At 38.2% G+C, this 25,170-nt stretch overlaps 1 protein-coding gene across 7 annotated transcripts in view; it reads right to left on the bottom strand.

Annotated features, from left to right (window-relative positions):
• Nucleotides 1-25,170, bottom strand: part of CDH8 (cadherin 8) — a 196,548-nt gene that overhangs the window by 17,506 nt on the left and 153,872 nt on the right. For 3 of the 7 annotated variants that reach the window (XM_073307977.1, XM_073307974.1, XM_073307972.1), the window contains 2 exons: nt 24,807-24,928; nt 16,426-16,543 (listed from right to left, as the gene is read on the bottom strand). In XM_073307977.1, the coding sequence (XP_073164078.1) occupies nt 16,426-16,543; nt 24,807-24,928 (240 nt within the window). Of the gene's footprint in view, nt 1-8,137; nt 8,263-9,837; nt 9,887-13,158; nt 13,188-16,425; nt 16,544-24,806; nt 24,929-25,170 lie in introns of those variants that run through there. The other 4 variants (XM_073307976.1, XM_073307975.1, XM_073307978.1 and 1 more) reach the window with 4 other exon arrangements.

Here is a 25,170-nt window from a genome sequence, read left to right as displayed (position 1 = left end):
TATTTAATTTGATTATGTTGTTCATTTAATCAAAAGTTTCAAAAAGTAATAACGTACTCCATTGGTCATTATTTTAAAATTCTTTGGTGAAACTAGTGGCTATATTCTGACCTGGAGTCATTGAACTTCCAATTAATTAGTATTTATATTTGCCAAATTTGAGCCAGGTGCTATGGGGGCAAATAAAAAGCTAATAACCCCATCCAGAGGGCCTTGCAACCTGAATTTTACTTAAAATAGATTGAAATTTCATAGTATTGATGACTGTGCAACAGGCATTGACATGTGAAATTTAGACATTGAAAATAATGGAAGATATGCATCTAACCCCCCTAAATCATTTTGAAAGTTTCAATTGAGAGAATCTTTCAATGCTCAGCCTCAGATGACATGGGTTTTAGTATACACACACACATATATTATATATATATATCTTTCTCTCACGCAGGTTCAATGAAATTCATGAACCTTTCATTAAACAAAGGATGAGTTTCAAGAATCCCTTCCCTAGCCCCATCTCCTTCCCTCACCCAAGCTATTTTCGCACATGTTCTGGGAAGGATTTCTTAGCTTAAATCAAAACCATGAGAAACTATGAAATTACTCTTGCTTTCTAAAAACCAAACTGAACTAAAAAACAATGAACCCCATGCTATGAAAAAAATAAAATAAAAGCAGAGAGAATTTAAAATATATCTATTTGTAAAAAAAGTGCGTATGGGGAACTTAAGGATCAGGAGTTTCTTTTATATTGGCATTAATCAAATGTTAGCACAAATAACTTAGCATCTCACTGTCAATGCTGAGATGACTCTACGGGTATGTCTACACTGCAAAGAAAAACCTGTGTCACCAAGTCTTTGGGCCTTTCCGGGCTCAGGCTATGGAGCTAAAAATAGCAGGGTAGATGTACCTACTCAGAAGAGCCCAGACTCTGAGACTGTTCCCCCCAACCGGGTTTCAGAGCCTGGGCTCCAGCCTGAGAAAGAATGTCTCCACTGCTATTTTTAGCTCTGCATCCTGAGCCAATTGACCCAGGTTCTGAGACTTGGCGCTGTGGGTTTTTCTTTGCAGTGTAGACATACCCTTATTCACACAGATGCTGACTCTACACACATCTGGAATTTTAAAAGATTTACCAACAGATCGTATAGCACTCCACTACAGCTGACCTGGGATCAACCATATCAACCATATCAGATTTCTATTAGAACATTTAAAAGGGCAAATGGAGGCCATAGTATTTTAGTATTGCCAAACCATTAATTCTTATAATGTGCACTTTGAGATAGTGGCAGAAAGTGGCCACCTGACTATAAAAACTGACTAGAATTTATCAGCAAAGTGCCTGTTGGTACTGTTGTAATACAGGTTCTGTCAGCACTTCCATTACACATTCTTATTTTCAGGGGTTTATAACTCAGCTGTAACTTGCTATGAGAAAATTTTTAGCATGCATAGTCTTTGCCGAAGATCAGTCCAAGCTAAATGTGGCTTAAATTATCTGAGACACTTTAAGGGGAAAAAAAATTGTCACTTGAAATTTCCTTGGAGCTGCCGCAACTCAAACATTGTGCTGTGGTTTTGACCGTGTCTGATCCCGCAGTCTGTCAAGATGCAAAATTCCATTGGACTTCAGTGAGAATAAAGTGTGGGTGTGACTGCAAAAATGTGCCCTTACATATATTTGTAAATGTAATCCATACTGTAAACTAGTGACAGCAGGGGTTATATTTGCTTTTAAATTTTTAAAGTCTGAAATATTGAGGTGTATAAAGTGGCCCCTGGGCACCGGCAATCCAGTAACTATTTTATAAAGGATTTTAGTGTGCACATTATAAATAATAATAGTTCACTGTTGTTCTTATTCCTGTATAAAGTGCCATGGGATATTCTGGAACCCAGTTTCAAAAGGAAAATGCATACAGGCACCCATTTTCTGCATGTATTACCACCTAGATAGCTATAGATAGCCGCAGCTTGCACATGCATTTAGGATAGTATATGTCAAAGCAGGTGTACATATGCACATGCACTGTCCTGTGAATATCAACTCCTTAATGTAAGCGCAGTGTGGACAAAGGTCATAACTGAAGACCCACACACAGTAAAAGTCATAGTTCCCAACATATCTAGCTTGGAAAGGTGAAGGGTTGTCAGCATATGACACTTTGCTTCTGGGCAGAAGAGTTATTTCAAACCTGATGACTAAGCCATGTAAATGCTATAGGCATGCAAACTAATTTGCACCACTGTCAAAACTGGCAGATAAAGTGCTCAACAGTTTTGCAAAAATTGAAACACTTGGCAGATACAATTCATTTGTGTGTGAGAGGAAACAAAAAGCCTATTTAGTTAGTTAGTTTGTTATGAATCACTTTTGTACCAAGCCAAAAACACGTGAGGCAGAAATCAAATATGGAATCCTTCCCACTGCCTCTTTCCTAAGGGGTCTCACTACGTTGATTTTGTGGCTTCTGGGTAAATTGTCCCTTTTCCAGAATTGCCCAGAATTTTAGATTTGTGCACACAATTGGCCAGTGAGATGCCTCAATTGCTTATGGCAATTAAGTAGATTTTTGCAGTTGCTCTTCTGAATACATGGTCTCAATCTCTGGGGCACAGCTTGCACCAGTGTTACTGATAGCCATATCTTGCTTGCCCCTCTGGATTTGCTCCCTCTATCATCTGTAATTCATGGATGAAGAATCCGTAACAGTACAGACAGTAGCTGAGATAATACAACGTGAGATGGACATAGTAAAAATATTAAAAGGAATAAGAATCTCGAGTGATTCTATTGGCTGAGATTGGGGACATGAGAAGATTTTAACAATAATCCAACAAATAATTTTGATCACTGCAAGAAGGCTGAAATAGCTAAGCAGTTAATCAGAAGAGTAGAGGGAAATAAACTTGGAATAGCATGAGAAATTCTGAAGGAGAATGTTAGGTACTCTGAGAAAGATGTTAGCTTCCTTACTGGATGAAACAGAAGATCACAAGGCCAGTTTAAAGGAATCCCAGAACAAGATGAGTGCAAGAATTCTTTATACAAAGTTTTCTGAAGGAACTTCTTCTGAAGTCCATTGAATTCTCAACAACACCACCACCAAACGGAAAGGCATATTTGCTGGTAGCTTCCTGTGTGCCAGGAGACAGTCATGAGAGAAGCATAAAATAAGAGGGTGGATTTTTCATGAAAAAAATCAACTGGAATCTTTACTGATTTAAAAAATTGAGATGTTACTAGAGAAATGGGACTAGTACCACTTCTGGAATAGACTAAGAAGATGCAGAGTGAGATCTGAAGTGTGGTATCCATCCCCAATTACCCTCCTTTATTTTTTAATACTAGAGATCAGCACAAAGATTGTATCCAGATGAACAAGGAATTGAGGAACCTGCTGGTATGGTACCCACCAGCAGGAGCAACAGTATTTCGTGAGACTAGTCCCTCCATGTATTTCACTTGGTTGAGACCTAGACGCATTTACTTATTTATTTTTATGAGGATTTCCTTTGTGGCTCTTATGAAAAATCACAACTTGTATTGATTTATAAGCTGTTATGGTCTCCACCATCATCTGAGCACTAAGCACACATGAAAAAAATGTACCCGTACAGCCCTTCTGGGAGATGAGTATTATCCCCATAGTATATACAGGGAAATGACACACACACAATGATTAAAGAAAAGGAGTACTTGTGGCACCTTAGAGACTAACAAATAAGCACTCCTTTTCTTTTTGTGGATACAGACTAACACGGCTGCTACTCTGAAACCTGACACAATGATTAAGTGACTTATCCAAAGCTTGTACTATTTCTAGGGAAAGACACTCTAAATCTCAGTCCAGTTCCATAATTGCAAGGACATCCTTTGGAGTGAGGCTTGCTAAGGTTTAAAGTGATGCTGGAATGACTTTCCTGTCAGTTATAGGAAGGAAAATAGTTAGAAAATGGCTACATCAAAGATTATTGTTGTTTATTATTTGTATTGTTGTTGTACCTAGGATCCTTAGAGGGAAACTTAGGTATGGCAGTTTACAACAAAACATTTTGATTTCAGTTCTTATGAGTTCCCACCTCCTATATTTTGCTTTGAATTTGGGGTTAGGTTGAATCAAAATCCCCAAGAGAAACTCAAACAAAATCATCAAATTCTACCTGGTTTTAGGTGAAAACCATATAAAACCACTAAGGCATTAATTATATCCTAAGAAAAAAAAAATAACCAGCTTCCATGTGTGGGACAGGCATAAATCTGCCTAAATGTGCAAATATCAGCAAAGATTGCTCAAGTGACCACCTGATTTTTCTCTTGAACAACCTGAAAATTCTATAAGCACTGTGACAAAATGGCCAATGTTGGTACGGTGAGTCCCCCACTTTTCTTGGTGAGGGGGCTAAGACACTATCCTTTTCCCCTGCTCTTGGGCACCGAGGGCACCGCTAGTAGCCCGGGAAGGTGGTAGAGAAGGGAAGCAAGGGAGGGGTCTGTGTTTGCACCTCACTCTGAGCCCCAGCCCCTCTCAACCCCGGCAAGTTTCTTCCTCTCTTCCCCCTTGGGTAGGGTTACTCTCGATTCTTGACCCCAGGGGAGGGAGTCTCCCTGGCCTGCTGGGGCAGGGTCTCCCTTCTTTTGGTTCTCTGGTCTTTCAGGTCTCAGCAACACACCTCCAAACTCCACTCCTCTCTCCTTCTTCACACCCCGTGACTGCCTGAAGCAGGGTTTTTTTATTAGTTTTCTGACAGGGCCTTAATTGACTACAGGTGCTCCAATTAACCTGTAGCAACCCTCTCTAGCCTATATGGAACCACATCTTAATTAGCCTGGAGCTTATTTATCTCCCCTCTATCACTGTCCCACTGCTCCCTGGACCTTCTGTATCACCGCACCCAATGGCCTACGATCTTGCTGATTTTACTGAGATGGTTATAAGCGACACAAGGTAGTATTCTCATTGAAACTCCTGCAGAACTCAGTCGTGCATCCCTTTTCCTATCAGCTCAATTCAAAATATGACAGCCAGATCTTCCTCTGGCATTCTGAATATTATATTTTGGGTCTCTTGTTTAGTGGGTCCCTTAAGGCTCCAGATTGAGGGTATTTCCAAATATCAAATACTAAATTCCAAATAAGAGAGAACTTTTAGGAAGAGAAATATTTTTGTTAGCGAATCGACAAATATAAATCCCTGCTTTACACTGTATGTTGTCTGCAAACTTGATTCTCTCCCTAAAAGAGGTGTATTTATCTGTTTAACTGTACTATAACTTCAGGCAGTGGGAATATCAGTTAATTCTCATCTACTGAGACCCAATGGTTAGAAGAGAAAAAAAATACAACTGAGGGGTGGATGAATTAATTGATATTCTTCCTGACAGCCATTGGAGGATGATTAAAACAGAGCAGGTATGCGGAACCCTTACAAAATTAAATGCAAAACTAAAAATGGACTCATGCCATAATTGCCAATTAGCTGCTCAGAACTACAAAACCAAACACATGCACACAGACCCCCAGCCAATAATGAGGCTGGGGAGAGGGTAGGGAACATTTGTTAAAATATCATGTTTTTCCTGACCTGTGACCAGCTTAGGGACAAACATCAATGGCAATTTCCTCTCCTACCAGCACCTCCACTTCTGAGACATTATTCCTTTTACTCAGTGAATAAATGCCACTTAACAAAATATCCCTAACATGGATAGAAAGCATATTGTCCATGAGCACCTCTACTGAGGGACCTGATTTTTGAGTGCAGAAAACTTGGAGGGGTTAATTCCAAATAAGAAACCAGAAGTGTCTTATATTCTGACAGAGGCATCTAAGCTACATGTTGCAGAAGACCATCTCCTGAAAATCTGGAAAAATATGTTCAAGTGTTCCGATGTACATTTGGTAAAAGAAGTCAAGGCAAAGATAGCCACTCTGCTTATATACATGATTCCAGGCAGGAAGCAACAACCTGTGTAAGTTGTGGGGGAATAGTTTCTTTTGCTCCCACATAGGTTGAGTTCTGAATGAGATGCGGTGATCCAGTACATTGTGAACATTGTAAAGCTACAATTGGAGAGATCCAGCAATCATCTTCTTGGAAGAACATTCCCCCTTCATAAACACCTTATACTTCTGGTGCAAACCATCAGATGTTAGAGTAGAAATACTCCACCATGCACAACAACCAAATGAGACTGGCAAACCTGACAAATAATGGTGAGGAACAGACTGTGAAAAGTTTTCCCCTCAAATACACTGATTCTAAGCCCCAACCAAACAGTTCCCACACTGTTTCCGAGGAGAATATGGCCCACTGTCCTTATTATTGAAAGACAATTTATATTATAAGTCTTAGCATTTCCCCATCCACAGCCGAACCCAACATGTGACAGGACACTCAAGCAATTTGTAACAGGGATGGAAAAGGAGGACACGAAGAGTTACTGTTACTAAAGTGTGCTTATTTATAGATAAGTTCATTGGTTTAGACATCAGAAAGATACTGTCAGGATACACAAAGATCTGAAACACGGACAAACCTACAAGTGTCCAAGCAGATGTTGCCAGATAAGAAAGAGGAATCATCTCTCGAAACTCCTGTTAATGTTAAGGTTTATTTTTCTCTGGTTTTCTTTCAGTCACTTTCTTTATTTTAATCATGGTTAATGCTTATATTAAAATGACAAAACGGGAGGAAATGTGTGCACGTAGGGTGGGGGGGTAGAATATAGTTTAATAGTCTGTGTGTACTGTGGAAGTTTTGGTGAAGAGCTACAATATTGCTGCTATGTTTGACTACATGTTGGCCCCCCATTAAAGACAAGTGGAAACTGAAGTGATACCGAAAATAAACATGATGAAGGAAACATTAAGTCCTCTCATCAAATTATCCTGTATGTGCTGAGGCTTCATTAATTTATGTTTGTAAAACACTTTGAGATCCTACATACAATCAAGACATTGCTGTATATCTGAGAAAATGTCTAAAATTTCAGAGGGATCCAGCTTTGGATTCCTTTATTGCTGGGATGCTCCTGGATGTGAAATTAGCACACTTGCTACCATCAAGGCCTGAGGTCCCTTGAGTGTGTCGAGCGGTACAGGTTTAATATGCCATTTTTCATTTTTTCTTTTTCTTTTTTTACCATATCGTTTAGCTGAAATTATGTCAGACTGAAGCTTTAATTTGTTCTTATCTCTATGTGTCTACTTGGTCTTGTATCCACATTCCAGATTTTCTTTGCTAAAATGAATTTATTCTTTCATGGTGATTGCCTGGCCCTTTTTTTTCGTTTTTCTGATTTGTTTTCTTAATCTTTTTTTTCCCCCTTATGTGCTGTTTTAAAATGATGCCACCGTTACTTACTTTACCATATTTCTATTGACAAGTTAATGAAATAATTATTGGAAAAAGAAAGAAAACTATATTAAACGATTGGATCTGGCAAACACTGCAGCAGAAAAATTTGCAATGTTTTCCATTGTAGTGCATATGGTGCTCAACACTGACCTCAGATCTTTTTCACTTAGATTGCATCTGGTTCTTAATTAGTTTGATTTATAAAATGAAACATAACTGACTCCTTGTCAACATTATGTTGCTAGCAGCACAAATCATAAATTATGAATAAGTGAAGTAAAAGCCTTTTATGATCATGTATGCATAATGGCATGCTGTACATATACAATATTATCCCTTCCTTTATTGCTCTCCTTTCATATTTGCTTGTACTGGTTCATGTTCACATAAATATTCTGAAATAAATTGTGTCATTGTGACTGATACATCATGTGGAAAAAAAAGGCTCTCTCTGGAGGGATATGATGCTGTGGAAGTGAGCCCTCCATTTGGGTATATGGATTCCCTGACGATTGGCTGGATACTTTTATCTGTGGGGGTGGTGGAGAAGCCAACACAACAGAGATAGGATGAAGACAGGACTGAAAAGATTAAAAGAGTATCTAGAACAAAAATGCTCCAGTAGAAGCACTTTGCTAGCTATAAAATTGCAAAAAGAGCAGGAAAAATAAAAATAATAATAATAAAAAAACCCAACAAACAAAAACCCCCAAACCACAGGACAGCTGAAGAAGAGCCTAAGGATGCCTAAAAGAGGACAATCAGCTTACCAGGTGGCCCCCTTCCTGCTGGCTGGAACATCAGGTTAGCCTGGCCGGTCCAATGAAGCCTTGATTGATCACATCTGGCTTATGGCGGAGGAGAGAGGGGATGTGTCTGGCTGGTGCCCTGCATCCTGAATACAGGAGAGGAGTGAATAAGGTTTCAGCTGGACAGAATAGACATCATGGTCAAAATGTGGAGGAGGTTGGTAGCTGTGCTAGAATTTGTGGATCTGGTTCTGTTATCTGGCACTGGGTTTCAGCTAGAACAGAGGAAGTTCTTTCTCAAGCTGCCAAAAGGAGGGCATTCTTCAGCCTACAGAGGTGGCAAAAACTGCATCAATCATTGAAAGAAAGTGTAGGCAGCAGCCAGGTAGGGTTAAAAGGTATGTTTGAAGAAGAAATTGCACGCAGTCCTCACCTGTTCTGTGGCTCCAATTAGAGGTGAGCCTGGAAAGAGTAGCTGCCTACACATGAAAAGAAAGATGGGGCAGGTGGCAGAGCACCAGGTATTAGTGGAAGAAGCAGAACAAGATTAAATGTCCAACGTGGAGGGATTACATGTCCAAAATACACTCTGCTACAGTCGTGGCAGTGGGAAAATGCAGGTTCTCCCCTGTATTGCTGTTGTCCTCACTACGGACAATAATGGAAACTTCTTCTCTGAAAGACAGCCGATTTCAAATATCACTCAGGTGATAGCATGGGGGCATTACAGAAAATAGCCTATAGGTGAGGTAGTAGAGGAAGATAGGAGAAGGAAAGAAGGAAGGTCTCAGACATGAAGAATACATGCTGAGCGAAAGAAACAAATGCTGGATTTTCATTGTTACTGGGGTTCTAAATAGATGGGGCACATGCTATGGTTTCTGAATAATGCAGAAAACGTCAATTACTAGCACTGAAAAATGGCATGTTCTAAAAAGTGAAATATGTTATTTACATTAGAATATAAGACAACACCATGGTAACTGAAACACAAGTGTATTTGTACAGTGCCTAGCAATATGACCTCTGGGCATTTCTGCAGTATATCAGAGACTCCTTTGTAAAAATAATCATTTACTAGAAACTCGTGGCTTGTCTATGATTTAGAGTAACTGTCAAGAAGAGTGTGAACACTATGAAAAAAAAAATCAAATGTTCCTGATCCCTTACTCTCATCATCAGTACATCATGTTGCTGTTCATCTCATGGAGCCACAAACACATCCAACACACTTGCAGGATGATGTCATGTTTCAGAACTTCTTCAGTTACATGACTGAATAGGTTTAAGTCTACTTGCCTAGTTAGTGCTAAGAATGAAAATGTCCACCACAGCCACTGATCCCTGGCAGTTCCCATCAAATCAATCATCTAGGGACTAAGAATGGGTGAACCAATGCAGAACAAACAGATAACCCCGCTCCAGTCTCCATGTCCATTTCTACAAGTGAACCTTTTTGAAACTTTACAAATGTCTTGCCCCAAAAACACCCCTGAAGCTCAAGTTCCTCTCAGCTTTTTTCTTGTTCCAGGGACAATAATTTTCTGCCAGTTTTGAGAGGCAGCAAATTACCATGCCCTCTGTACTGGCTACCTTCCACTTTCTGACATGTTGAGAGGCAGAGGTTAGACATCACCCACATTCCCTATCTAGCCCTGACCACACTCCACCCACCTGCTACAGTGGTGGTTAAGAGTAAGATGGTGGCAACATGTGCTTACCTCTTTGTCTCTGGACCCAGCGTGCTTACATCTTCTTTGCTCCCCTGCACTGGCACAAAGTACAAGTCACAAAACTAGGCCTTTTTTTTTTTTTGAAAGAGTCGACCATGAACAATCACCGACATCTAAACACCCCTGAATTTTGCAGATCTTCTGACTCAAAAACTGAATTTTGTGAATTTGTAGGCCTAGACCTAAATGTTATCTTTTAACTAGAACTGGTCAGAAAATGCTGATTTGATTAAATTGAAAAGTTTCATAAGAACATACCTATTCCATTGATTATTTGCAGGAAATTAGTGAAACCTCTTGTTTCAATAAGGTCGTAACATTTAATTTTGACTACTCTTCTTGACATTTATATTATAATACAAAAGTCAAAATAACGAAGTTGAAACAACATGGTTCAACCTTCTTGAAATGAAATGTTAGATTAAAATGAAATATTTTTTTGGAATGTTTTGCGAAAAATTGTGAGATTTTGACTTTTTGTCCTGATTTGGGACAAAATGAAGTTGATGGAAGTTCCAAATTTTGATCATCTCTTCTTTTAATCCAGTACAATTAAATATTGTTAATATGATATTGATAACATGATTTATAGGCTTAGACCCAGACACTGCAACGATTAGTAGTTTTGGAGTAAGGTGCCGCTTCTGTCAGTGGGTGGCAGATTGTTTTACACATCTTACCCAATAACCCTAGTGTCCATGAAGTATTTTCAGATGTTCAATTATTTAAATACATAAGCATCCAGTCCACTTAGGGCCAAATACTGGCATCTGCCCAGTGAGTAGCACCTCATTATGCAAGCTGTCCCATTATATGGTCTCCATAGCAATTAAAGAAATTCTAACCAGTGGCCTTCCTAGGGCTTAGCAATTTATCTTTTTACATTAATAAAATGCAACTCATACTCTAAGTGCATGTACACACTGCCGGTGCTGCAGATAGGATCTGCAGTAAGTGCTTTGCAATCACATCAGTGATTTTTAAAGAAAAGCGTGACTTGAGATGTGATTTGGTACATTTCAGAATTGCACTTTGAAAAATATGCAAACCACCTTAATTACTATGAATAAAAATGAGGATAACAGTTAAGCACATTAGAAATATGGAAGCATGTGCTTCCCCTGGAGAACTGCCACTGTTAAATGAAATCTGAGCCAGGGTGGATGACAGCTGGCCACAAAGATTCCGGAGGCTCATATAACACTACAGGAAATGGCAGTGGAATATGAGAATTTATAGCACACGTGCATAAGACAATAGGGGGAGTGCTGATATTCTGGACTTGCAGTGTACATCCATAGGCAGTGATGGGTTTCATGGTGTTGTTGGTAAAGCAATTTGTACTAGAAGTTCTCTTTCAAACTGGGCACAGCAAAGGAAGAGCATTCCGCTAACATATCTTAACTGTCCAAGCTATCTCTCTCTATATGAACTTCAATCAAAAACACACTAGGAACTTTTAAAGGCAGTAGAGCCAATGACAGACAGACAGACCGATCAAGGAAAGGAAAGGGAGCACAATACTCAGTGACAGAATCCTGTATTAATTAGCACAACCAGAGTTACTATGGTGGGAGAAAAAGCTATTTTGCCATAGATTTCCCTGTGAGTATGCATGTGACAAACACTGCTAAAGAAAATATCTGGCAGTTGGGATATTTAGATATTTTTCTCTTTTTGTTTTTATGAAACTGAAGGCAAAGAGGTAACAGAAACATTTTCTGATTTCATATATGTTCTGGACATTAGCTTTTAGCATCTTTATTTTGGACAGTAAAATGAGAGGAAACAATCCCCAAAGGGGTTGCATACTTTTCAGATAATTCATATAGTTTGGAAACGATAGCTTATAAATGGGAAGGAGGTGATGTGGAAAGCAACGTTCAAATAAGGTGAGTGATTCAAGCACAGGATGGCATGTAATCCAACTAGTGCTTGGGGGGTATATAAGGTATTATTATAAAACAGGGTCTCTTACTTTAACCACATGACACGTTGCCTACCAGTTTCAAGTCATCCTACTGAGGAAATAACTGACAGATTAAAATTGTTCAATCCAAGAAGCAAAGATATTACACTTTTAAGTATTTAAATATTCTGTGAAATATTGTGTACCTGTACACACACACACACTGATAACTTTGTGTGTGTATGTGTGTGAGAGAGAGAGAGCAGAGGAAATGGTGCGATGTAGTCATAAGTGTGAGAGTCTAGATACAATACTGATTGTATATATAATGAGTATTGTACCTAGGCTACCCAGAAATTGAGAATGGCATTTATAACATTTAATTTTGCTAGGAATAAGCTACACCACAGAAAGGTTTCTCATTAGAGTACATATGATGCTTCAATTTAAAAGCAAAGTAAAAGTATATACTCTTGGTTTTATTAATTATGCCTGCACCAATATTCACTTTGGTCCAGATTCTGGGCACATCGTCTAGCTCAAGTAGCCAGGCTGGGAGATGGGAACGGGAGAAAGGAGAACAGCTTCCCACAAGAGCATAGAATGTCTGAGCTTTTTCAGGAGTATCAATGTGTGCCCCAATGTGGTCCCCTCTGTGCTTAGAGGCAGGTTTTCCCTTGCCTTCCACACTCTGGTGACACATTATATGTTGAGAGATTGGCCCTATGTGAATAAACATTCTAAGGGTTGAGATACATTGCCAGAGTTTATCAAAATCTATCTGAACATCTTTGTTTGCCTGGACATCTTACAAAATCAGGTTTTCTCCTGAGATTATTTTCAGCATTTCTTGCTTTGGAGGCAGTCAGAAGTAATGCAAGAACAGCATTACTCATGGTATTTCATTCATCCATCCAAAACCAGACACAAAGACATGCAAAAATTAGATAATCACTTCACTCATAATTAGCAACTGTGTGGCCATATAGCTCCAGGTAGCCATGGGATCTGTCCTTGACTCACATGGTTGGGTACCTGGACTGATGTTGCCACATGATTTGTAAGATTGGGTAACCTGATTATGTGTTAACTGATGGAGAGAGAATGATTTAATGCTTCTGGCCAGCTAACAGAATGATCAGTTCTGTTTGCATCACAGTTCTAGAGACTGAGCCTATCTTTCAGTAGCTTTTCTGTGGCCAGCAGCAGCATATTTTGCTAAATTTAAAAATTACCAACCCATTCAGTGGCACCAGAGAGAAGTGAAGTTTTGGGCTCAGACAGAATGGAAGAAAATCATTGCATATTGTTTGCTGACAGATGTTCTAGCGAGATGCATGAGGTTCCTGATGATGTTCCAGATAACTTTTCTAGTCTAGCCATCAAAAAGGCAGTAGAGATCCCGGTGAGTTATTTCAGGGTGTCTTGTCTATGGAAGAGATTGTAAATATGCAGATTTACCGGATAGAAAAGACAAAACTCTTGTCATGGTGCCTGTAAATCATTTCACAGGAACAGAATGTAGCTATGAACACTGGCCAATTTCCGTGACACATAATGTATTCTTTGGGCGGCGGGGGGGGGGGGGGGGGGAGGGTTTTGCTAGGTGCAAACGAAGGCCCAACATTATGTCAAAAGGTAAATTAAAAACATTTAGTAAAAGCAGGTTTTAGCTATTAGAATATCACTCGTCACCTGTGCAGCACAGTTAAGACAGCTCACAAATTGTTAGATCACCTGGTGACAGTCTGGAAGGCTTAAAAGTCATATTAGCCCATAGGGGATGAATTAAAGTGAATTGATAGAGGTTTTTGTAAGTATGTTACGAGAACAAACTCAAGCCAGTACTACTATGTAGCGTTTCTTTATTATTTGGGCCAGAAAATATGCCCCTATTAGAAGCAAAACTACACAGCTTTGATTTCCACAACAGATGTCAATCTGCATTGGTTGAGTACTAGTGCCAAGAGAAGAGATCAATTAAAACTATGGCTTCTTCAAGTACAAAAGTGTCTGCCAATCCCAAAAATGCCAGTGCAGCACAAAGGAAGCAATATTAGAGGGTAAGACAGTTTCAGAAAGACCCTAGAGAAGTGGGGGTTTCGCGCAGCATTGTGCTTCACAGAGTATAGAGAAAGGCAAGAAATGCTCCAAAAGAAATTAAATAAGCATAAAGAAAATGAAAACACAAATGTAGTAACTTTATAATTAAAAAAAAATGGATTTGTTGGTTAAGAAGTCACTGAGACACTGGGCTTAATTCCACATTCATTAATGCTCGGGAAATACTCAGTCACCAAAGCTATTCCTGACTTGTACTATTACACCAAAAGAAGAATTTGGACCAATTAGTTACATTTTATAGGAACAATAGAGTAAATTCATCAGGCATAATCAGTCATGCTGATTGTGAAGATAGAGAACATTTTAAAAGTCATACTTAAGCGTCGATGATTAAGTGGCTTGACTACGTAAGGAGCCTTTATGGCTCTGTCCACATAGACCCTGGGAGTAAGTCTTGTAGCCTGGGTGGACAGAGTTGTGTTTATGGAGCTCGCACTAACATGCTAAAAGTAGCAACGTGGATTTTCCGGCTCATGCTGGAGCTCAGGTTCCAGAAGCCAAGGGAGGGGGGTGGACTTTAGAACCCATGAGCCAAAGCAAGGTCTACACTTCTATTTTTAGCATGCTAGCTTGAACTCCACTAACATGAGTCTGTATAGACATATCCTCTGTGACATGACACCTTGCCTCACCTCAGCTATATTATCCCGATTTTGGGTTTGGCAAGAGTCCTTCCTGTACAAGGGAAGATTTGTTCTAGCAGATAAAACTAGAACTATTTTAAACAGGGTAACAGTCTTGATAAAAAACATGCTTAAAGGGTGTATGTTATAAGTATGTTTAAAGGGAATAATGTTATTAGGCACAGAAAGATTAATGTAACTGTATATCTCACATGGAATTTGAGAGAGTTTATTCCTCAATGGAACCATGTTGAATTTGTTTGTGAATTTGTCTCAATGTGAATTTGTTATTCAAAGAAAAAGTGTAGTGGATTTATTATGATTATGATGATGATGATTATTAAAATGTTAATTACAAAACAGTATCTCTGTTGTACACAAGAGTGGGATGTCAAAAAGAATATTAAGGCTCCACTCCTTCTCCCATACTAGTCAATGGGAATTTTGCCATTGACTTCGGTTGGGAGCAAGAGTGAATCTTAAAAGGGTAATAGATTGAAGCAGGAAGATTAATTAGTGGTATGAGCAGACAGTCTATGCTCAAAAAAGGAATGTAAAAACCTTTGTTTATTCTGTCGTGCTGTGGAAGGTAATCCACTGGTTATGGGAGCTTCATATTTAGGGCACTTAATTCACATTTTGTTCTATGATTTTTGGATTATGAAGAAGGTTTTTTTAGTCACTTTATTTTCTATAATAAATGTACTAACTATAGAATTCAGTCCTATAGTGGCACTTTCATTTCCTTTGTACAGATACATTCATAAGAATATATATATATATATATATATATACACACACACAGAGTGAATAATGCTACAATAAACATATCCAAAAAGAGAAAGCCATAATACTTTTAAATAGCTTCATAAATTTATTTTTATAAGGCCATATTTATCAAAACAGTACCAACATACTTCACTGGATGCTACAGCTAGAATAACAATTGGTATGAAAATGGTGTTTTCTTCTTAAATGTTTATACATTTCCTTTACACACACAAATAAAATTTCATATTAATACTAACAAGGCTGACTAGCATGTTTTGATTTCCTTCATAATCATTGCACAAACATGATATAAAAGAGACTGAAATACAGGATGCAATGTTATGAGAAAGAAAACCCTAGCCTGACATACAAATACCGAGGAATGCACTGTTTATAGAATTATTGTGATCATTTCCAGATCTCTCACTATATGACCTTCAGGTATAGCTGTGTGCCAAGAACAAGGATCAGACAAAATTTATTACTCAAAAAAAGTCAAATGGATTGAATTTGTTTTTTTTCCTTTTACCCCCACCATGAATGAATTCCTCTTCTATAGTATTACACAATGAGACTGTGCCCTTCCAGAAGTGCTATAAAACAGCAATTCTAATACAAAGTGCCCTTCAAGACTTTGCTGACCTAATCGTTTTCTCGTCCTAGTTAGAACGTGTTTAACTGTAGTAGTTCAGAATCTGTACACAGACACCAAGCTGGCTTAAAATGTGTTTCCCTTTGGGGATTTAGTAAACATTTAGTTAGATGTTCCTGACTAGATGTGAGCCAACATGGGTTCAATATTTATTTATCAACATAGTTTTAACCACTTATTTTACAATCTCTCTCTCTCTCTGATATCTCAAAATCATGAAAAGTATAGTACACATTAAATCTCTCCATTCAAGTTTTATGCAACCCAATGAGTTATTTTCTGGATCTAAATTCTGTTTTTATTTTAGTTTTATTCTTATCTATTGTACAGATATTGGAAATAGTTGAAGATGTATAATTATGATATCATTACACAGATAAACCACATTCTAATCGCTCAAGGGACAAATTGGTAAAGTAAATGGAAGTCAACCAAGCAATGCAAAAGAGAAATAAAATAAGTTATACAGTGCCACACTATATACGTTTTATATTTACCTTCATTTTTCTTGATGGTGAAATTTGGATTGTTGACCATTTCAGGAAGAAGACTATATAGAAAAAAATGTCCATTTTTAGGATCGTCTTTATCAATGGCACTGACAGTTTGAATTACCTGCAATAGAAAAAGGTTACATAAAATCTACAGCCTCAACATAAGTTCTGTTGATCAACAGCAAAGGTTTTATAAATTAACCTGCTAGATATAAAGATACTGAAAATCTGCATTAACTGTTGAACAGGACATTCTTTATTACACAGGATACATTCTGATTTCTACTTTCACAGGTGTAAGAACCCCTCCACACATCTAAACTTCTATGACAGGTTTCAGAGTAACAGCCATGATAGTCTGTATTCGCAAAAAGATAAGGAGTACTTGTGGCACCTTAGAGACTAACCAATTTATTTGAGCATAAGCTTTCGTGAGCTACAGCTCACTGTAGCTCACGAAAGCTTATGCTCAAATAAATTGGTTAGTCGCTGAGGTGCCACAAGTACTCCTTTTCTTTTTTCTAAACTTCTATGTGGACTGCCCAGATCTTATAGAAATGTAGGGCTGGAAGAGACCTTGGGAAGTCATCAAGTCCAGCCCACTGTGATGAGGGAGGACCAAGTAAACCTAGACCACTTCTAACAGGTGATTGTCCCACCTGTTCTTAAAAACTTCCAATGATGGGGATTCCCAAACCTTCCTTGGAAGCCTTATAATTGGAAAGATTTTCCTAACATCTAACCTACATTTCCTTTGCTGTAGATTAAGCCCATTACTTCTTGTCCTACCTTCAGTGGATATGGAGAAGAATTGATCACATTCCTTTTTATAACAGCCCTTTACATATTTGAAGATAGTTTTCAGGTGCTCCAGCAGTCATCTTTTCTCAATACTAAGAATGCCCATTTTTTGTAACCTATCCTCATGCGCGGTAGCCTCTGAGGCACAGTGACTCCTGGGTGACTCATGGTTTGATATAGCTTTGCACCGGGATGTGCTTAGAACAGTCCAGCCATAAAACTCCCTCCACCACCATTCTCTTCCCCCTGAGCTGAAAAAAGTTCTTAAAAATGTACCTTTTTGTGTGAAATTTTGCATGTCTAATATCAACCTAACAGTGATGTTTTTAAGTTAGAAGAAAATCTGATTGGCAATTTCAGAACGTATGGAATTGCAAAAACAATCAAAACCTTTTCTTCTTTTAAAAAAATGCTTTACAATTGTTGTGAACCCCCACCCCCCACAAAACTAGGTTTGATTTAACATATTAAACTTAGGATGCTTTGCACATTGTCCAGAACATGGCATGTTATTTTAGCTAAATTTGGTGGGGAGGGTTGTTTTTAAATAACAAAATTAGGAAAATGTGGAAATCAACTGCACTTATTCTGCACAATATCCATATTCAGTGGTGCATATGAAATGCTAGCACTGCAGGTACAGTTGCTGATCTTCCTCCAAGCCAAATGGGATTGCAAAGAACAGGGGAGAATAGTATAAGAATACAGCACTTCCAGAAAAGTAGGAGAGGGATTTAATGGGGTTTAAAGTTTGGGACAGACTTAGTTGATTCCAAATATTTCCCCATCAGAAGAAGTGTAGACAGGGAGAGTAGGGACCTAGACAAAGATCTTAGGGCCTGATACTACACTCTTGAACTCAGTGGGAATGGGAATTTTGCTGTTAACTTCAATTGATGTAGGATCAGACACTTAATGAGTATTATTTAAATTTACATTTCCACACTGAAGTCAATACAAATTTTCTCTTATTGCTTTATTGCCAAAAGCATCAGACCCTAAAACAAACAAACCCCCTCATAATAATAACTAAAAATGTGCAAATTCATCCTGGGACAAATATATTTAAAGAGTCACAGCAAGTTCCAATTAAAAGAAAATAACCATATGTTACTCATGAGGAGGGACTTGAATGGGCCTGATCCTGCCCAACTTTCAAAGTTAACCAAAGATCAATATTTTCAAAATTTCAAGTTGCTGGCATGGAGGAATAACCGCTAACTGATGTTAGTGAGAGAGAATAGCTTGATAACATAAATATCTATCACAATGAATATATTATCATATTCATGATCATTCTCTTCCCTATTCCTTCCCACAGAGTGGGAGCAGGAATTAAAGTCTTCTATATAGCACAACAGATAGTTAGACAGGGCAAACAGCAATACATTAAATCTCTCTGTGTGTGTCTATATATAGTTAGATATAGATACAGAGACAGTAATACTTTTTGGTATAATGTATGAAGTTTTTCTAGGCATGAATTTGGGATGATCTCATTCTCATGCCATCAGGTATTCTGAATAAGTCAAATATGTTACAAATATCTATTTATAGAAATGTTTTACAAAATTTAATATATCTGTATAATAATCTTGCAGGATTTTCAATCCATCAGTCTGAAACCTTACCCTAGAATGTCAGTTGAGTCAGTTTGAAGTGATGGAAATAGCTACAGTCATATCTGAGTGCTCTTTTTGTTTAGAATATCATCAGGTTTGATCACCACTGGGATTCAGAGTTTGTTACGATTCGGTTTTTAAGTTATCAGCCGTTTTTCAACTCATGCATTTTACTTTATTCAAAATGGTCACCATCTGCTATTACTGTCAATAGGCCTAAAGTCAGCAACATTGCTGCCATTTCCCTTCAGACTAACTGTATGTGGAAGTGAGTCTTATCTTAATAAAATTGGCTGCCACCTCCCACTGTTTTCAATGATATTGAACCTATGCCCACATGCAAAATGGCTGCCATAATTCAGGGGGTGAAACAGGACACAGGGACTGAGAGGAGCAGCAGAGACACTGTGAAAGGTGAATGGGGAGAATGAGAGGGAGTATGACATTGGGGGAAGCAGGAGGCAGGTTATGGCATGACAGGGAAATGGGATGCAGTGGTATGTGCGGGGAACGCAGAGGATAATCATGGGGGTATGGGAAATGGAGGAGATAGGAGGGCAGCTCCTCCTGCCTGAGGGAGGTTGTGGGGAAGGGGATTTCCTTTGGAGCAACAAAGGGGAGGGTGTGTTGCAGTGCTTTCATCTCTCACAGACTGACTTTGGGTAACAGCATTGTGACAAGAGGAACCATCATAATGAAGCGAGATGCTCCTCCAATCCTGCAATTTTCAGGGCTGGGCACACTGGCAGAGCTCTCTGCAAGAGTCTTGGGGCTAAGGACACAGACCTACCCCGCCACTGAGCATTGTCTTCACATATGGCCCTAGAGCAGAGAGAGCGTCCGCGGCAGCAAGAGGCAGGGGACGGAGGAGTTGGGGAAGAGGTGCTGCTGGGACCTGGGCAGAAGAGAAGCCCTCAGGCAGCAGCAAGCATCAGAATGGTACTGGGTCCAAATAACTGAGAGAGAGAATGGTATGTCTGAGCTAGGGGATATAAGCCCTAGTTCCACATGTGCTTACATTGTAATCTGACGGTGTGCACATTTTGTATTTGTATACTTTGTTAGTTGCCTAATATTTTATTCCAGTAGTCACTGTGGCTTCACAAGATTTCACGAATTACACCCAGGCTTTCAGCTAGTTTTATTTATATTATATATAGGGCTAACTTTTATATCCCTCCACTTGCAAAGATTTAGTTGCCATAACTTCAAATATATCGTGCTCAAGGGGAAACAAAAATACCTATAAAGTAACCTAAAGTAGCATTTCACTGCATGAAAAGTCTCCCAATTAAATAATTGTATCAGAGGACCTCCAAGGCTAGAAGCAAGTGTTGTCTGTCCCACTGCAAAGGTGGGATTTTCCTTTTTCCAGGGGTGTTCAGTTCCAATTTCTGTCTCTGCAGATTTGTAAAATATCAGCCCTTGTCTCTAGCTCAGGACTGAATATTGCTAATCATGGTGTCTTAAAGCAGTGAAGGTTGGAATGGAATTCCAGTTTTTGGAGGAAACAAAACATTGTTGTGCAAGCCTTTTTTTTAAAAAAAAAAAACTTTGACTCTTTGAAACTTGTTGGAGGTATGGAATGTCATTGGAAGACATAATGGGGAGATTATTTAGTGTGCAGAGTGAATTTAGGTGCTCAAGTGTGTAGGATAAATGGAATTTATCACATGGGTATGCAATTTAAATATCTTGCTGGTTGCTTAACTGTAGTTCTTTCCAGTGTTATGTGGGGGAATTGTTTCTAATTATTTCTCTCCTTGTCCAGGGTTTCAATGAACTAAAAGTCACTAGCCAGCTACCATAGTGCCATGAACTTTTCAGCTCCCAGAAACTGTGCAAGATAGTTCAGGTCATTATTTAGATTGGGAATCTTTGAGAAGTGGAATCCGTGGGCACATAAATTGTTTTTTGTGAACAGATTTGATGCTTCTCAATCTCCAGTGAAACTTATTCCTTACATTGAATTTATTCTCACCCACATGTTATCAATTTATTTCTTTTTTATAAATACATAAAAATATAGTCAAAACTTAGCATTAACAAAATGATACAATTATTATTTTACTAGCATGAGCCAAGAATTTAGGAGTTAGCATTCCCATAGCAACCTTACTCTACTCCTTTCTGTGTATGCATTACAAAAGGATTTTCTTCAGCATATAACATATGTGCCGTAATACTAACTGCTTTCTGGGTGACCTGTCCTCTCATTTCCTCACAGGATTTTCAAATGATTCTGAACAGCACAATAAGGAGCTCCACAGAATAAAATTGGTTCCATAAAGGATAGCTTTAAAACCTCTAACTTATTGATATATATATGTCAGGTTGCTACCCTTAAGGTTGCTGAATTCCTCGACATTTTTCCACATAAAATTTCAACCTTGATTTTCTGTTAAAGTTTGTGCATGTGATTGACTATGTATATGTATTAAGAAAGAGAGCACTAAATTAACACCTTGCCTAACAGGCATATCTGAATTAAAATTAATAGCAAAGGTATCCCAGAGGACCGCACATTGTTATATTCTATAACCTTATATTACATTCCTGCAAAGCCACAGATGCCTAAAATTATAGCATTCCTAGAAGAGTATCAGGATAGTAATAGTGAATGCTATGGAAAGGTAAGTAGCAAAATCTTGCAAGTATAATGTATCTATCTCTGTATGATTTTAATGCACAGCATAGTTTTAATATACTCAAAACATACCAGAGCTGAGCAGCAATACAAAGTATGGTTTTATGTGATTACAAAACATTGCATTGGTAGAAAATGGGAGGAAAGGCATTCTCAAAACTAAAGTCTAGTTTCTACTATTTGTAACCCTCCCCATGACTAGAATATCACAGACACCAAAACTTTCCCAGAAAGTGCATTGTTGAGGCGCACTTTGGGTTACAACTGAACTATCCTGCAGATTCACAGAAACATAGAAGTGGACCCCTGGTCTCTGCAATTGTCTCCATGACTATGCAGCTAGAGCCCACCTTCACCAGTAGCATGGTCTTCCCCTCCCTCACACAGGACTGGTTGACGCTGCACACTATTAGTACAACTAAGTAGAATCAAGTTAGAGACAAAATGTCTCAAAGTTGTATTCTATTTTAAACTAGCCTGGCCCTAAGGCCTATGGGCTTGCTGGGTCTACAGTAATTTGAACTTTGTATTAGCAAGGGACAATATCAAAGGCATAAACTGCTTTTCATTCAGCTGGAAAATGCCTTGAGAATAAATCAGATTTTTCCCCTCAAAGGACTTTAGTACTTTCCTGTTGTATGTAAAATGTACAAAGAGCTATATGCATACATGTGCGCACACACTTTTTCTACCAGCTTTGAATTTTGTATTTTGCTGTTACAAATTCAGAATAAAAAGCAAAGAAAATTCATCTGGCAATATTATACATCAACAGTTTTTAATGCATTCTGTCACGTCACCAGCAGCCGTGCTTGCCACTCTCAATTATATCAGGACCCAAAATAGAACACTTGGCAAACTGAACTGTAATAGATGGTTCAGTCAATATATTTAGGGACTGCAAGTAAGGTTTTGTAAAAGGTTCATATGTAATCTTTTCCCTTAAGGTGATTCAAATTCAATTTGAACTTAGGTTTAAGTTAAACTGCAAATGTAAATATACTGATGTAGCATAAAGCAATCACACCCTGACTTCACATGCAACGATGCTGCTTTAAAATTTTAAACACCCAGATAAATTAGAATTTAGATACTACATATTACAGCAGTCACTTTCTCATATTAACCTTCTGATGGCTTGGAGATATAGCATTATTTCTCCTTCAAAATGAAAACCTTGGCTTGTAAATATGTTTACTTGCAAAATTTTAACACCGAATCCTAAAAGAAGTAAAATATCAGCCACTGTATTTGCTGAGATTTTGAGATGAGCTGTGTGTTGCATAGTATGACACTGCTAATTTAGAACCTGCTCCTGCAAGTTACAGTGCAATGGTGGATACTTGCACCTGCCCTGACGCAAAAAAATGGAGAATAAGGTGCAGAATCAGGGCCACATGCCGCAGTGTGCGAATTAAGAGGATCCACTATTTCATAGGATTTTCTGTCTCTTCTCTTTCTAATGTTTGTGGTACTCTGATACTACAGTGATTAGGGTAGTATAGAGCTGGTTATATTTTTTATACAATTTTTTCATGAACACTTTAAAATGTTAAGTGATTTTGTCAGTGTTGTTACTGGTTTTCCACCAGCTGTTTGAGTTTTTTAATTTAAAATTTTGGAAAAAACACAATTGTGATTTTTTTTTCACCCAACTCCAATGTGGTACAAATGCTGAGCTAGATGGATACTAAAACCACTTCAGAATATATCTCTCTCATTTCAAGCTACATCTAGTACATGCTCACATTTTGAGAATAGTCACTGAGCCTTAGATCAGGATGTAATCGTTAGCATAATACAATATTGGAAACAGAGCTTATGGGGATCTAAAATCCACTCTGAAATTTGGGAGTATAAATATCAATATATTCTCTGGAAAGAAAATACCCTCTAAAAGGAGACTTACAATAATCTTATCTTCAGTGGTTATAAAGAATGTTTACTACTCAAATGATGCATTTGTGACAGTAAGGGAAAAAAGCAGCTGGAAGGTCAAAACATGGATCTTTTACAACAATCAAATCTTGGCACAAAAAGGTTCTCAAACAGTACTACTAAAATAAAACAATTTCTGATTCTATTGTCAGGTAAGATGTTTTGGCAAATAGTGAGTTTAATGCCTACCACCCACATGAGGCACAAGAATAGTTGGATTAACAACTGTAGTGTCATGCTGTCAGCTGCTGTTTATTTAAAATTAAAATGTCACTACCCAGAATAAATTATGTAGCTGAAAAACAGTGGATTTCTATAACACAGTACTTCACAAGCTGGACAAAAATGATTACATTTCATCCGCTCTGTATCACTTTATGTAAGGTTATGTCATATCACTGATATTGTATGTGATGTACTCACCCTTAACTCTCTGTACTTCTGTCTAATGAAGGACACATTTGAAAATGCTTGGAGGTTTGGTTTACTTTGAAGAAGTCCCTAAAGGTTAGAATTAACTTCTTAAACATAACCAAATTTATCTGACCTTTTTGAAGTCTCTTGCCCCTTCTTGGCGTGCATCCTTCTTCTCTCCTCAATCCATAGTCCATTTCACCAAAACCACGAGATGCACATCACCCACCAAGTCTCTCTCTGAGACTACATCCCTGAACCAAAACCTTCCAAAACTCTATCCATACCCATTGTTAAGGTCCCTGGTTTTGGTCCCAGTTGTGACACACACTTTGATGTTTTATTATACATTCTGAGGTTTCTCCTTCCACCCCATAATAAATCACTTCCAGCCACAAGCGAAACCTGAGAATTCTAGAGCAATAGAAGAAAACAACTGGCCCAGAAAAGACTGCCAAAGTACATGAGATGGATATTTATAAAGCTGAGAATCAGGAAGAGGGAAGGTCTTCTAAAATGACCTATTTTCACCTAGCATACAGTTTGAGTTATGCCCACCATAGTTTGACATTTGAACAGAGATTGAAGCAGGATCATAATTTTCTCCAAATCAAGGACAAGATCTTGTTAGATGCTGTTGAGCTCCCTGAACTCCTACTGAAGTCAATGGGAGTTTAAGGAACTTGGCACCTTACAGGATCAGCCCCCAAGCTACTTATCTTTATTTCAAACCTCATCATTTTGATTATAAATAAAGTAATGAGGTTTCTCCTAAGCAGTGACTAATAATAGCTCGTACATCTGCAAAGGCAAATATTTTGAGATAAAGGGTGTATTAGCTCAACATTACATTCCAGACAAAATCTAGGTAATTTGGAGATACGATACAACTCACATTTGCTGACAGATTACGGGGAGAATTTACAAAAATTACACAGCACCAACAACATGGAGATATTTACTTGTCCAGGCTTCCCATTCTCACATAAAAAGGCGTCATGCTTTGATGCAAACTCAGGAGCGTTGTCATTTACATCAAGAACTTTGATAGCAACAGGCACTCGGGATACTTGACTGTGGTTCCCTAAGAGAAGAAAACATAGCGTAAAAGGTAAGAATATTTCATTTGGGATTGATGCCATAAAGGGCCCAAGATATAAACACTTCCATATAGAAAGTGTACTCTGCCCATTCTCAATCTTTGCTTAGTGGGGGTGCTTTCTTCACAATGGATTATATAATTGGAGCAAAAGATAAAGATGAATAGTCACTATTTATTGAAAGGAGGAAAAAGCAAATAAATCTCTATTGCAAACAGCATTTGTT

The sequence above is a fragment of the Lepidochelys kempii genome, chromosome 12 (assembly GCF_965140265.1).
Source record: "Lepidochelys kempii isolate rLepKem1 chromosome 12, rLepKem1.hap2, whole genome shotgun sequence".
In the NCBI taxonomy this organism is placed as follows: domain Eukaryota; kingdom Metazoa; phylum Chordata; order Testudines; family Cheloniidae; genus Lepidochelys; species Lepidochelys kempii.
Note: the sequence above shows the minus strand (reverse complement) of the source record. Positions and strands in the feature narration are given on the sequence as shown.